General features: G+C 41.6%; 1 protein-coding gene across 1 annotated transcript in view; it reads right to left on the reverse strand.

Annotated features, from left to right (window-relative positions):
- LOC138617775 (nuclear factor of activated T-cells, cytoplasmic 1-like) overlaps positions 1–13,203 on the reverse strand; it is a 63,126-nt gene that overhangs the window by 33,119 nt on the left and 16,804 nt on the right. Inside the window, exons 5-6 of the mRNA XM_069693034.1 lie at positions 10,181–10,353; positions 8,947–9,087 (exon numbers count right to left, since the gene is read on the reverse strand). Of these exons, the coding sequence (XP_069549135.1) occupies positions 8,947–9,087; positions 10,181–10,353 (314 nt within the window). The remainder of the gene's footprint in view (positions 1–8,946; positions 9,088–10,180; positions 10,354–13,203) is intronic.

Consider the following 13,203-nt stretch of genomic DNA (forward strand, 5'->3'; position numbering starts at 1 on the left):
CCTCTAACGACCACGGCTATGATCCTGTGCACATGGCAGGCGATTGAGATGCAACAAAAGAACGAGGCACACGTAAAGCTGCGGAGTTGAAAAGAGTATGGAAGGGCAATTAGAGGGAGCACAGACAGAGAGAAGGTCAGAGAAAAGGAGAGAGACAGAGACAGACAGGGATGAGCGTTCCTCATGTTACGTCTCGGGGAACCAAGAGGGAATCTCACCCACCTCCGCTCTGGGAGACACTCCAAGAGGGGAACCTTAGACTACACATCAACCCCAACCTCCACCATGTTTTTCTAACTTTTCCTCCTCTGTTTCTCTCTAGCGTCCTCTTGATCTTTTTCTCTCACCTTTTAGACCTCTAAAACACTTTGTTCCAGCAAACCTTTCACTCCGACTCAGTAAAACTAAATGTAAAATCGAACTGGGACGCGGCCACCTGTGGCATACCTCTGAATGTCAGAGAGCACCGTACGACTGATAACCACAGAACTTTCCGCTCGCTCCTTCTTCCCTGCAACATCTGCAAAACGCTTCTGTTCCCGACAACACCTCCTCCACCTCCGCCCACGCGTAACGCACGCACATGCACACACGCAAGCCACAGTATCCTTTACTTTTGTTTTAGCCTTCAACTTGAATTATAAGAGAGGGAAGCAGAAAACAATAGGCGTCATATAGGAGCTGTATCTGGAGAAGTCTTGGTAAAATCCCATCACCGTTAAACACGGATGAATGGACACGTGCAGGCACACCGACAAATACAAGCACGCATTTATTTTTAGGCTTTCTGCTCAAAGGTAAACCGACAGTCTGTCTGTTGCTCTACATGACTCACTTGAGCAAATGAGATCCACAAACACCAGACGAGCAGGACAACGCACTTATTCATCAGGCAATGAGACCGCATGGAGGGTGAGGCTTCTCCGAGTCATGGCCTCTTTCACTTCTTGACAACACAAAATGTTGTGTGCCTGGTGACAAACCTGGCAAGTGTTGCTGTTATAGTAAATCTCGTACTCAAAAATTAAACAAATCCCCTTGTTTATAATATTTTCATTGGCTACAGTTAATAATAATATGTAGAGACTTGAAGCTCCACCTCCTCAAATGGCAAACGACTGTTTCATGCAGCAGCTCTAATTTTTAGGCAATAATTTTTCTTGGGTTTTATTTCTACTTTCCAAATCTGGAGCTCCACATAGCTGACTAAGTGATATATTTGACCTCACAATGAACTTAAAGGCTTTGGCTCTTTCTTGTTTTACACTGACAGCCAGAGATGATTATTCCTCCTAAAAAGCGTTGTGTAGTGCACAGCAGCTTCCACTGACCAGAGAAAGTTCACTGCAGTATTTTTCATAATGGAAAATATGATTCATATTCTTAATTGTAGAGGTTGTCCTGTGAAACAAACCAGACATATTTTGGAACAGTCTGTTTTCCAGAGATGATTTTTCAGGAGTATTTTTCTCTCTTTCCTGTTTACACGTCAACTTTATTTTCCGTTTTATTACCCCTCTGCTGCTGCTACCTTGAATGCAAATGATTAAGTAATTTAACACACATTTTCACAGCAATAACCTTGTTGTCCAATGAGGAGCAATAGAGCCGAGAGGCCAAAGGGATTCCCACCAGGACTGATCCTGAAGGTACAGCTGCTTTCCCCTCTCAAGCACCTGGCTGCTGCCAATCTGAAACCTGGTGAAATTGGAAAAATGTGGGTCTGCTTCGGATCGAGAGGCTTCCGTATAAATGATGACTTGGCAGCAGATTTATGATGGGTTTATGGTCAGGAAGTGAGTTATTCTTTGTGTATAACAGGGAAAGCGTGAGCCGACTTGACCTGCGGAGGCGCAGGCTGAGGGGGATGACGGTCAGTAGAGTGAAATTTCATCCTTTTATCACAAGTCCAGCTGTGTGGCATTGAGTCTGAAGAGGATCTAAAGACTCAGGATAATGGCCGGAGGATCCTCCACACTTGTACATTATAATATTTTTAGAATGCCTCGCGTTCACAAGGAACACATTAAAACCGGTTGCTGTCAGTGGCGTGTTGCCAGGGTCAGTGCAAGACTTGAACTTACAAACTCTCAAACTGAACATATGGTGAAGAGGAGTGCAGGTACAGACTTTTTGGGGGTATCTTTTTAAAAGCTTAAAGCTAAATGGGACACATTGAGCCACATTTCACCAGGGTATATCGCTCTTATCATATAGGAGGCAAAACAATTTCAGACCTGCCCCAGAAAGGGCAATCGTCTCTCACTGATATGAAAGGTATATCTGGCTATGACGTGTTCAGACACGAGTCTGAAGAGAAGGTGGACGCTGCAGGACAATCTAGACATCTTCCTGGTACGATCTAAGGCTTTGTTCAGACTGCAGGCAAATCAGAATTGTTTCTCAAATCAGATCTTTAGGACAGACGGTCCGCACTGTTATTTGCAAGTGAGCAGATCGGATTTGGTTTGCCCAGACATCACCAATGTATTTGCATGGGTTGCTGTGGTAACAACGTATGCATAGCTGCGCTGGTGTCGCGGCTTTCCAATGTGGAAGCGAAGTGCCAGCAGAAAATGTACTTCGGCATCTGTCCACGGACTGTTGTTCTCAATGTCTTTCATAGCGCCAACATCTCCATTCTCTGATAGCACTCTGCTAGCGGTAGCATAGATTCTGCTCACTCTGTCACTCTGAAAATGACGTTGTCACTGTGTGTCGTGTTAAGAGGGACGCAAGAAAACGGTTCTGAGCCACCGGAGTGCGCTGAGACGCATCTGTCGAAATTCGATTGGAATTGCTTTACAAACAATCTCCAAATGTGTTTTGGATCTGGTTTGCAGAAACTTATTTCACGTGGTTTTTTTTTAGTGTTCAGACTTTTAAAAATCAATCGGGATACATTTTGATATGGACAAAATGTATTTGGGCTGGCAGACTGAACAAGGTCTAACGGATTTCTTAGTAGGAGCATATGTCTTGCTTTCTTACACAATTTGCATCCAAAATGGTGGACTGCCCACTCAATCACTAAACCATTAGAACAATTCACATTCTAAAGAATCAGAAAGTTGAAGAGTGAGAGGCTTTCAGTTGCTTTACACTGTAACTGAATCTGATACTGTAGGTTTGAATATACAGCCGAACTGATGTCACCTCTACCAGTACTGTGTGTTATGGTTCGCTCTTCTATTTGCCCTGTTGACCCTTCCTTTTCTAATAACAGGCACGACTTTAGGTGTGCAATGCCTTCATTTGAGCATAGGAGGATGAGTGGTTAATCTCCTATAGCAGTTATAAATCATGATTGATTTGGAAATATTACAGTGTGCCACTCTAATGAGACCATAATTTCTCAAATATCTAGCCTGAAGCAAGGGTGGAGGTCGACCTTATCCTGCCACAGTGCCAAAACCATGAACCAACATGATCAAGGTTATCCTCGCCTAAAGGCAGAGGACAGTCTAGACAAACTGCTAGAAGTACAACACATCGACCAGTCTGTCTGGTGTTTAGACTTGCCCGAGGTAGAAGCGTTCAACAGAGTGTAAACAGTCTGTGAATGAACTCTAACAGGTCAGATCATCGTCTGTAAGGCCGTGCCTCCGCAAACCAGGAAGGTAAGAATATCCAAACATTTCAGCTGAGGAGTCTTCACACGACAAGAACAATAGCCTCGGAGTGTTGTAGTGGACTATACTGTCCTGATGTTACAGATGATACTATAGCTCTGAAGTCTCTCTGCAGCCCTCTCCCCACTGCAGACCAGGCTGTGTGGTGATGCTGAGCTCCAGGCAACGCTCCAATCTGACCAGATGTAAAAACTATCCAGCTCACCAGGGAATTCCCTTACCTCCCCTCTGAGTCAGAGTGTAGGCTTTCCCCAGCTCTCTCTCTCTCTCTCTCTCTCTCTCTTTCCCTGCCTCCAGCACTCATTCCATGGACGGAAAGCAGGGCAAGCCAGAACACACACTGCAATAGGTGCGACAGGTATGTCTTCCTACTCCCGTGCCAAAGGAGCGGTTTGGGCAAACCAAAAAACTGACAGAAAACACATAGACAGAATGAAAATACCAGACAAATTGAACCGAGCACAACAATACAAAAGAAGATGGAAAGTTTGCCCTCATTGCGGCTCTGCCATGAGGACATTCTTCACTTTAGATACTCGTCTGAATAATTACTGTTGAAAGAATGCTGAGACTGCAACAGAAACAAAAATATGGAATCAGGGTTTCTTCAGTCTATCATTATCTCGCTACAGACTGATTGGCTTGCTCTCTCTACTATGTGTGGTCTAAAAAAGCACGAGGATGTTGATTAATCCAATGATGGAATAAATTGTGTTCTATGAAAGTCACATGAAATAAATCAAACCTTTTTTGGGGATGAGTGAAAATTGATTCTACACTTAGCTTTCATTCATTAAACCAGAGTCAACATTAGGTCAGAATGTACGACAATTTCTATGCTCAGATTTCTCACAAGGCCACAAGCAGAATTTCTAAGAAAGTCTTCCTCTCCTCTTCCTCATCTCTCCGTCTATAATTTGAGGGTCTTGTCTTTTCCGTTTCACCCCTCTACAGGGAATCCTTTGTGGATGACTCACTGAAAACACTTCCTACTGAACAACGCAAACAGGCCCGCGGGCTAGCAGCCACAGTGGGTACACACACAACAACAAACACACACACGCAGTGGATGCACAGAGTTTGCATCAGTTATCCTGAGGGTGATGAAGTGGAGCAGTGGGGATGGACGTGGCATTTAAAAAGTAGAAGTAATTATTTTTCAAGGCGCATTAAGGTTTCCCGCTGTGGCTACAGCGACGAGCTCTGCTCATTTGATACTGGGGGACGTCTCGGGGGGGATAGACAGACAATCAAAACAACACCGGGAGAAGGGGGGAGCTGGAAGTAGATAAACACAGTGAAAGTATGATTTAACATTACGGCAGGTTAAGATAAACACATGCATGTCTTCTATTTGCCTATGTTCCTAAAAATAGATTTATTAATTGTCCCTCACAGACTGAAGCGACTGCCCTTCATTTGTATTATATTTCAGCACACTACTGTATTATCTTATAAAGTCAACCTTATTTAACAACACAAATATGACCTTGTAAAAAATGTCACATTTTATATGTAAACAGGTTTATTATTTACTTTTGGCCTTGAAATTGTAAATATAATTTTCACTGATCTACGATTCATGTTACTTGATGTTTTGCGTCATTATTTCCTCACTTTTAGGATAGTGTCACAGACTCCAGTCAAGGACTAGCGCATGTTTTTGTGTGTCTGTTAGGTAGTTACTTTATTAATCCCCAAGGGGACATTTTTTTTTAACACATATCTTTGTCTGTGTTCTCAATTTTAACAGGACTTTTTTAATGGGAAATTCTCTCAAATGTTGACAACATACATTATTTAAGAGCTCGGTAATGAATTGATATCTAATTTTGTTGGTTTCACAGCAGACAAATCAAATACAGCCATACACATATGTTTGCTCTAAAAGCAGCAACATCTGTGAAAAGAAATATAGTGCAAATGGAAACAGTTCGAGAAGTGCATGTATTTATGATTTATAGCTGTCTCATTTGCGCTAATAGGCCTTTGTGCTGTGTGTGATCTTCCCCTGACTCAACTCGGATGATTTCAGCTGTAAATAATTATTCACACGGGTTGGATGGGGAGTCTAAAAAAAACCCGTCTGTTGCTCTTTAGGATTTGTGGAATTTTCTGGAAGGTGTTTATTAGAGTCAATTTTGGAAAGTGAGCAGCCGTCCTGACCTTTGATGGCAGCGGCAGTAATGGCTGTCACCACTGTGGCAAATGCAGTGATTGGTGTTGTGCTGTACAAAGAGCTCGGCTGTTCGTGCGCATGTGTGTCCTACTGTGTGTGTAAGCACATGTCTGCGACTAGTAATTATTGCGGTGCGATGCTCTGTATTTCATGGGTGCGTTTAGTCATGAACTTTTCCAGAGGAAAATAAAACCAAAGTTATAGAATAAATCTGTAATATAATTATCATTTTATTGGTTTCTTTTTTTTCTTCATCCCAGTTTGGTCCTTCTAAATCAACAATCAGAGAAATCTTTAGACTGAGGACCATCATGAAACAGCAGGGTTCTCTGATTAAAATGCCAAAAGACAATAGTTTGCAGTATATTTGGGACATAAGTACTTTTCCACACTCATACTCGCTCATACATAGTTGCCATTAGTGAGTGATGTGTACGTTCCTGTGCGTGCATGTGTGTTTAGAGTGTGTGTGTGTGTGTGTGTGTGTGTGTGTGTGTGTGTGTGTGTGTGTGTGTGTGTGTGTGTGTGTGTGTGTGTGTGTGTGTGTGTGTGTGTGTGTGTGTGTGTGTGTGTGTGTGTGTGTCCGTAATGGGTTTTTTGACTTAGGAGACCCTGGAAGTGGTGGGTCATTAAAGTTTACATGAAAGCAGACTAAGTAGCAGACGGACAGCCTCTCTTTCGATCTTCCTCTCTCTCCTTCTCGACACCACAGAGACGGAAAACAAACCACTGAAATGTCAATGGCAGGCCCGAGTGTGGGGATCCCGCTAGTGCAGAGCTCCACGCCGACTAATGTCTTTAGCGGGTATCGAGGATAGAGGTAAGAAAAACGATGAGGATCAGGGAGTGAAAAATAGAGAGAAAGGAGGAAACAGAGGATTAAGGTAGGAAGAGTGGGCGAAGGGAGGGAAATACAACTGAGCAGGGGTCAGGAGTCTGAGATATCAGGGGGTGGAGAGGCAAAGGTGTTGTGTATGTATGGGCTTTCCTCTCCAGGGGATCCCCCTCCATGACTAAGTGAAACCAGGAGGAGGGACACCCCGTATCACCAAGTTCATCCTGCCTCCCCCTCGCTGCTGCATCCTTAACCCCTAATGTGCTTCACAGTAGACCGTTCAAACAGGGTGAGGCGAGGTACGGAGACATCAAAGTAGAGAAGAGTAACAATATATTCTCCTGCCAAAGTGATTCCGTTTTTTGATCTTTTTTGAACCCGTGATACATGATTCAAACGTGAAGGAGTTTTCTAAACTGTTGTTACTTTCTGATCAAGATTCTTTTGATTCATTATCAGAGGACTTTCGGTGCATCCAAAAATTAAATGGTTGCCAGTAACCAATTCAAATGTGAGTGGGGAGATGTGAAATATCCCATTGTCTTTTCGACTGCACATATTACGATGACTTAATTACATTTTCCATGATTTGATTTGATGCAACCCTGGTGATCAAAATTAAAATAGTTGGTGAATTTACATGTGTTTAAATTAGTTAACATTGTTTCAAATAGAAGTAAGATTGACTATTTAATTGTAATTTATTCTGATTTCTCCAGCAGTATATGGTAGAATAAATGTTTTAGTCAGTAATTTCTAGGGTGTTTTTACACCTGGAAGTCCAAACCAAGGTTCAGGTTTTTGTTACATTTGATCCAGTTTGTTATGTTTCACTTTTGTGAATGCAGTAATGCACTTAGTATGACATACTTGCGTCACTATACTTAACATTGATTTGTTTGTAGAAGGCTTGCATCCATGCTGGCTTGTTGTCAATTTAACTGGTGCCCTTCTTGGTTTGAATTGAGAAAAATGAATAATTCCTTTTGTTGCGATCACTTATTTTCTTCTCTAAAATTATAATAGGTCATAAGTTTTGGCATTTCTATGCCTTTTTCCAACTGAGTTTTGATCGCTTTGTCGAACCAAATTACAGATAAATAGTGACCACAATTTAAAACATTTTTCTTCTCAATTTCTTCCGAAAGTCTGAACCATCCAGAAACTGTTTTCACACTGCAAATGAAATGAAAATAAAAAGATTAATTTTGATCCGAACCGAGAGCACCTCTTTTTTGATGGACCATGTTTGATCCTTTGGTCTGAGGCACCTTTCATTCCTGCTATTTTGGTTGAGACCGAACTTAACAGTGAAGGTGTGAAAGCATCCATAAATGTTGTTGTGGACAAAAAAGGTCTGACGGTCTGATTGGGAAGTTGCTCTATTTTTTTTTTTACTTTTTGTCTTATAATCCAGTTGCACTCAGCCCATGGAAGTTGGATTCAGTTCTTACGGTTATCTTTTGTGTTTATGTTTTTTTTAAGAATCAGGGTCTGGGAAGGGGAAAAAAAGAGGTGAGTATTTTTAAGTGTAACAGCAGTTTGACCACCAACAACACCAGGAATTTGAAACATTATTAATCTATTGGCAGATACTATCGTCAGATATGTGTAACAGTCTTTATTTTCCTCCCTCGTCTTTCCTTACTTGCTGCTCATCAGCAGCCACATCGTGTTTGAATAGACTTCGACGGTCCGACTGTGCTCGACCTTTGCTCTGATTTAGTGGGTGCAATCGAGGAAATGATCACAATAATCAGTCAATCTGTGAACTTGATCAGAGGTTTTTTCACCGTTGCTTCCACCCACACAGGGAGGAAACACACGGCTAAAAAAAATCAGAACAAATTAAGTTATAGCCTCTTATTAACCATGCCGATGACAGGCAGCGTGAACGTCCGGTAGAAATGGTGGAAGAGAGAGCTAGTGAAAGTGAGTGAGTGAGAGGGTTAACTGTCAGAAGCAGGAGAGTCAGGGAGGGAAGGAGGGACAGCGAGGGAGAGGAGGAAAGTGAGAGAAAGCGACGTTGCACATGCTCTGGTTGTGATTCATTCCTTAACTTGTGGCGAGCACCAGTGAACAGGCAATGGAAACTTCAGCAAATGTAAATATGCTTTGGTTAAAAATATAGTGGCTTAATGCACACCACATGTGGCTCGCTGGCAAGTCTTGGTCTATTTTGACGGGAGGAGAGACAGAGAGAACGCAACTGAGGAAGAGAGAGGAGAGAGACATTAGAAAGAGATATTAGGAAAGGAAATTGAAGGGCAGTAAACACAGTGTGGAGGTCTGCAGCTCACCTTGGGCCTTCTCCACGAACACCACCTTGGACTCAGGGAGGAAGTTGAGACCGCTGAGAAGCATCATTTTGCCTCCGGTGGCTGGGTAACTGTCCACGCTTTGCTTCTCCACCAAGGGAAGCTCCTGAGCTGAGCGCTGAGCTAATGAAGTAGAAACAAAGACATGGATTTCAATACAGAATGTCCACATAATCACGCCGCCTGCTAAGAAGCACAAGCCCAGCTCGCGGCCAGTAGAACAGCAGTTCTTGGTTAGGGAAACAGGCTTATCAACTTTATTATGATGATTTCATGACCCCTAGCTAAGAAGTTTTCAGCCAACAGCTGCTCTTTAAATGACATTGAAAATAAGTGCACAATTGATCAAAACAACATTTTCATGGTCAGACCTTCGTTCATTATTTTCCGTCTAGCAGCCTTCGGCCAACCACCTGTCTCTGCTTTCTATGAAATGAGGCAAGCTAGTCACTTTTAACCTCTGGAATATGGTGACCAGATTCATAGCCAGAGACATACAGTAAAATGTATACTGACAGATTTATTTCATCTGTTAATTTTAGGTATTAAAGTATTTCATAGGAACTCTAATTCTCACTAAATAATCTTGACTAATGATGAACCATTTCAAATGAACCAACACAGATTAACATCCACCACTTTATTTTGGACCATAAACTATAATGCCCAGCTCTGTCTCACCATCTAACTTTAACTGGCTGCCTTGGGTGCAAATAACATCACACCTATATACACAAATGAATGACAAAGAAACAGAGGTTTCTTTCAATGGGCCCATTCAACCGTGCCAAAACCAGGGCTGGCAAATGACCTTTGTGGAACCTGTGCTAATGGGGTAGTCTTACCACAATAACGTGTGCATTCAGTCATAAAATGTGAATTTGAGATAGATAACACGTGTGTTTGGCATCATGTACAATGCATCCATTGCCTTGGCAAATTCCTTTGATCACATAAAGCTTACTGGGTGCAGAGGCATTGAATTTGCTCCAGCAGGTAGTAAAATAGCAGCTCCGTTTATTGGATTACAACAATAGATGCCACCTTTTGCTTAAGTGGAAAGCCAAGAAAAAAAGCATGCCAGATTTTGTGATTTTTTTTCTTTCTGTGTGTGTGTGTGTGTGTGTGTGTGTGTGTGTGTGTGTGTGTGTGTGTGTGTGTGTGTGTGTGTGTGTGTGTGTGTGTGTGTGTGTGTGTGTGTGTGTCTAAGACTTACAGCATTCGATAGGGTTGGAGGAAGCCTGGAGGGACACCGTCCGACCGTTGGGCTGGTTGATGTGCACACGAAACACCAGCCTCACACGTGTGTTCTTACGTCCGATGTCTGTTTCCCCTTTGCGAAGCTCAATGTCGGAATTACGCAGCTTCAGGATTCCTGCACAATCAATTCTAGGGCGGAGACAGGAAGGAGGAAATGTAATCTTAAACTTCTAAGATGACGTTACATATACAAGATAATGGAAAGGTTAAGTTTATTGTTGTTTGTTTCAGGGCAAACCTGTTTGCTTTTACGGAGCAACAGTTTCAACAAGGCATCAATTTATGCTTTCCCTTTTATAACACACTCTGTAATTACACAGGGAATTTTCTACAGTGTATCCTTTACGCAAAATCAGGATAAGGTTTGAAATGGGAGCCTGTTTGATTTCTTGACTTTCTCTGTTTAAACCGAGACACTGAGCAGAGCCGCTGTGCATTAGGACCTGCAGTGAAGTCCCCACCGGTGTTACAGATCATGCACTGGAAGTTCACTGGAGCATGAGTGTGTCATTATTAATCCAGCATGTCATCAAAGACAAAGTTGGACATTATTGACTTGACATCACGGTTTTAAAAGGTCACAGTGGTCCAAGAATTAACGGTCCTCTGGAGAAACCCTCTGGCCTGAGCACACCGTGGCTTAACAGTTCCACACAAGGGTCCATCAGTAAGTCACTTCGCTATCAGAGTACATCAAGCCCATCCTGTTCTTTCACACATTCACTTCATACATTGTGGCTTAAAACACTGTTAATCACTGCCACGTGTGTCAATAGAGCCTTTTCTAAGCTGTCTGTCTATATTTATTTCATTTTACAATTTGGGAGGTAAAAGAGTAAAGTTTCCCCTTTCTTAGTGGAAAAAAGGCATTCATTTGCAGGCATGGCCTTTCATGAATTTAAATAAAACTAGTGTGGCTGGTAAAAAAGTGAGGGAATACAAATGGGATATGGTTTGGCATTTCAGTTATTTTACATGGTAGCTTTTTGGGAACTATTCCTGGAACATGGTAAATGTCAGGTTTTATACCGATCCATTTTTCCCTTGACTTTTGGTTTTCACAATTCAAATAAAGAAATAAAATAACATAAACAGTCATGCTGACTACCCACTCCTTATCAGCCTTTAACCAAACAGAAGATGATAGACGTAGTGGAGTAGTTTAAAGTCACCTTTTATGGCCTACAGCATATCCAATCAAGTTAAAGTTGAATTTAAATGGCACATTAGTGATCGTGTTTGCTGCCAGCATTGAAGTTAAGTATGCTCAGTATGTGAGTTAAAAACACTTGTGTAGTGATAACTGTCAACAACTTGTTCTAAATGTTACCTTGTTGATTAGACTGTAGTTTTAGATAAAATTAACTTTAAATGAAGCTGCCTTATGTGCATATTTCCTGAGAAGAGGAAAGAAAGACAGATTGAAGCTCTCTGAAAGTTTGACTACAGCTCTCTCTGCATCCCACACAGCGAGCAAATGACTGCTGGCACGAGAGCAGAGAGATGGATGCAGCGTTATCAAGGCGACTGTTTAACAGCTCAGTGGAAACAGACAGTTAAAATCTTTTATATAATCTGTTGAGATCAAAAAGAGGGGACTTTCACTCCTCTGCTTTTAGCATGACGACAATGAGGAAAAAACACTTCCATTTGAATATTTTTTTTTTAAATCAAAACGTAAGGGACATATTAAGTCAAATGGGTGAGTGGTGCCCTTAAATGTGTAAGCTACAAAATAAAAGATGCTGCAGCCCTGCTGGAAATGATATTGTACGAATGTTAAAATCATTCATGCCCAACCAAAGAAGGCCACTGTCCAGTCAGGAAACTCTTATGTCCCATAAATAGCTTCATAATCCCCAACGTTTAAACAAATGTTATGTTCTAAAAATTAAAGATGCATTACCAATTATTTTTATGAAAAAATGTTCAACTTGAAATGGTGAAAGATCATCATGTGGTGCAGTAAGACGGTAATGACCTTTTGTAACCAAAGCTCAGATACAGTGGTTTTATCCATAACATGGAGATCTGGGCCCCAGTCCAATAAATTCAGTGCTGCCTCTGCCTTGAAGGGAGCCCCAGGACAGGAGCTACTGCCTGGATACGCTGCACAGCACAGCCACTTGGATTACTGCTGGTCTGGAGGGACGAAGAGAGGCCAAGTCTGATGCCTCAGCCTAGCAGACGGATGCTAATGTCTCTAAAGGTTAACCAGGATTATTTTTAAGAGAGTACTTCTCTCTGTTTCTGACCGAACTTTCCTTTTCAGAGATTCAATTCATATATGTTTATGATTGTATTATGTGGCATGTTGGATGTTTATTAGCTCCTAATGAGCAGACTGCAAAACCCTAACTGGCAGAAAAATAAAATTAGCTCGTTAGCCACCTAGATCTGTGGTAAACGAAGTACTAGCTACCTAACATGAGCTTTGTCTTGCAGGACAACTTACTGTGCTAGTTTTTTTTTTTTTTTTACTTCACAACCACATCTAGACGTTTCTATGCGATCACAGCGCTGCAGACTGCCTCTGTTGTCTACCAGTTGACAATGCCGATTTTGACATCACATTAAACATAAAACAGAGGTGCGTATAATCAATTCAGTGATGGCCGAACTCCATTGAGCTGTTTTGGTTTCAGGAATTGTGCATGCTGGCTGGTCACGGCTTACTGGAATAATTAAATAGAACAGAACTGTCGTTAATGTTATTAGTAGCACCTGTTGTTTTTCTACAATGGCGACTCAAAATGTCTGCTATGAATGAACACCTTTGTTTCAGCTTGACTAAATACTTTAAAAAAAATGTTTACATAACATCATTTATAAATAATGTTAAATGTAAGTTTGGTTTAGTTTACTTATTTTCATACTAATTGATTGACACTGTTTTGTTATTGCTAAATGGGTACCACAGTTACCAGTTCTGTTCTGTATGAGAATAAAGTTTTTCTTGGCTTTGGGGACCACTACAGG

The sequence above is a fragment of the Brachyistius frenatus genome, unplaced genomic scaffold (genome assembly GCF_029030835.1).
Source record: "Brachyistius frenatus isolate BFR_SWC_R1_liver_20210118 unplaced genomic scaffold, ASM2903083v1 Contig_14, whole genome shotgun sequence".
Classification (NCBI taxonomy): domain Eukaryota; kingdom Metazoa; phylum Chordata; class Actinopteri; family Embiotocidae; genus Brachyistius; species Brachyistius frenatus.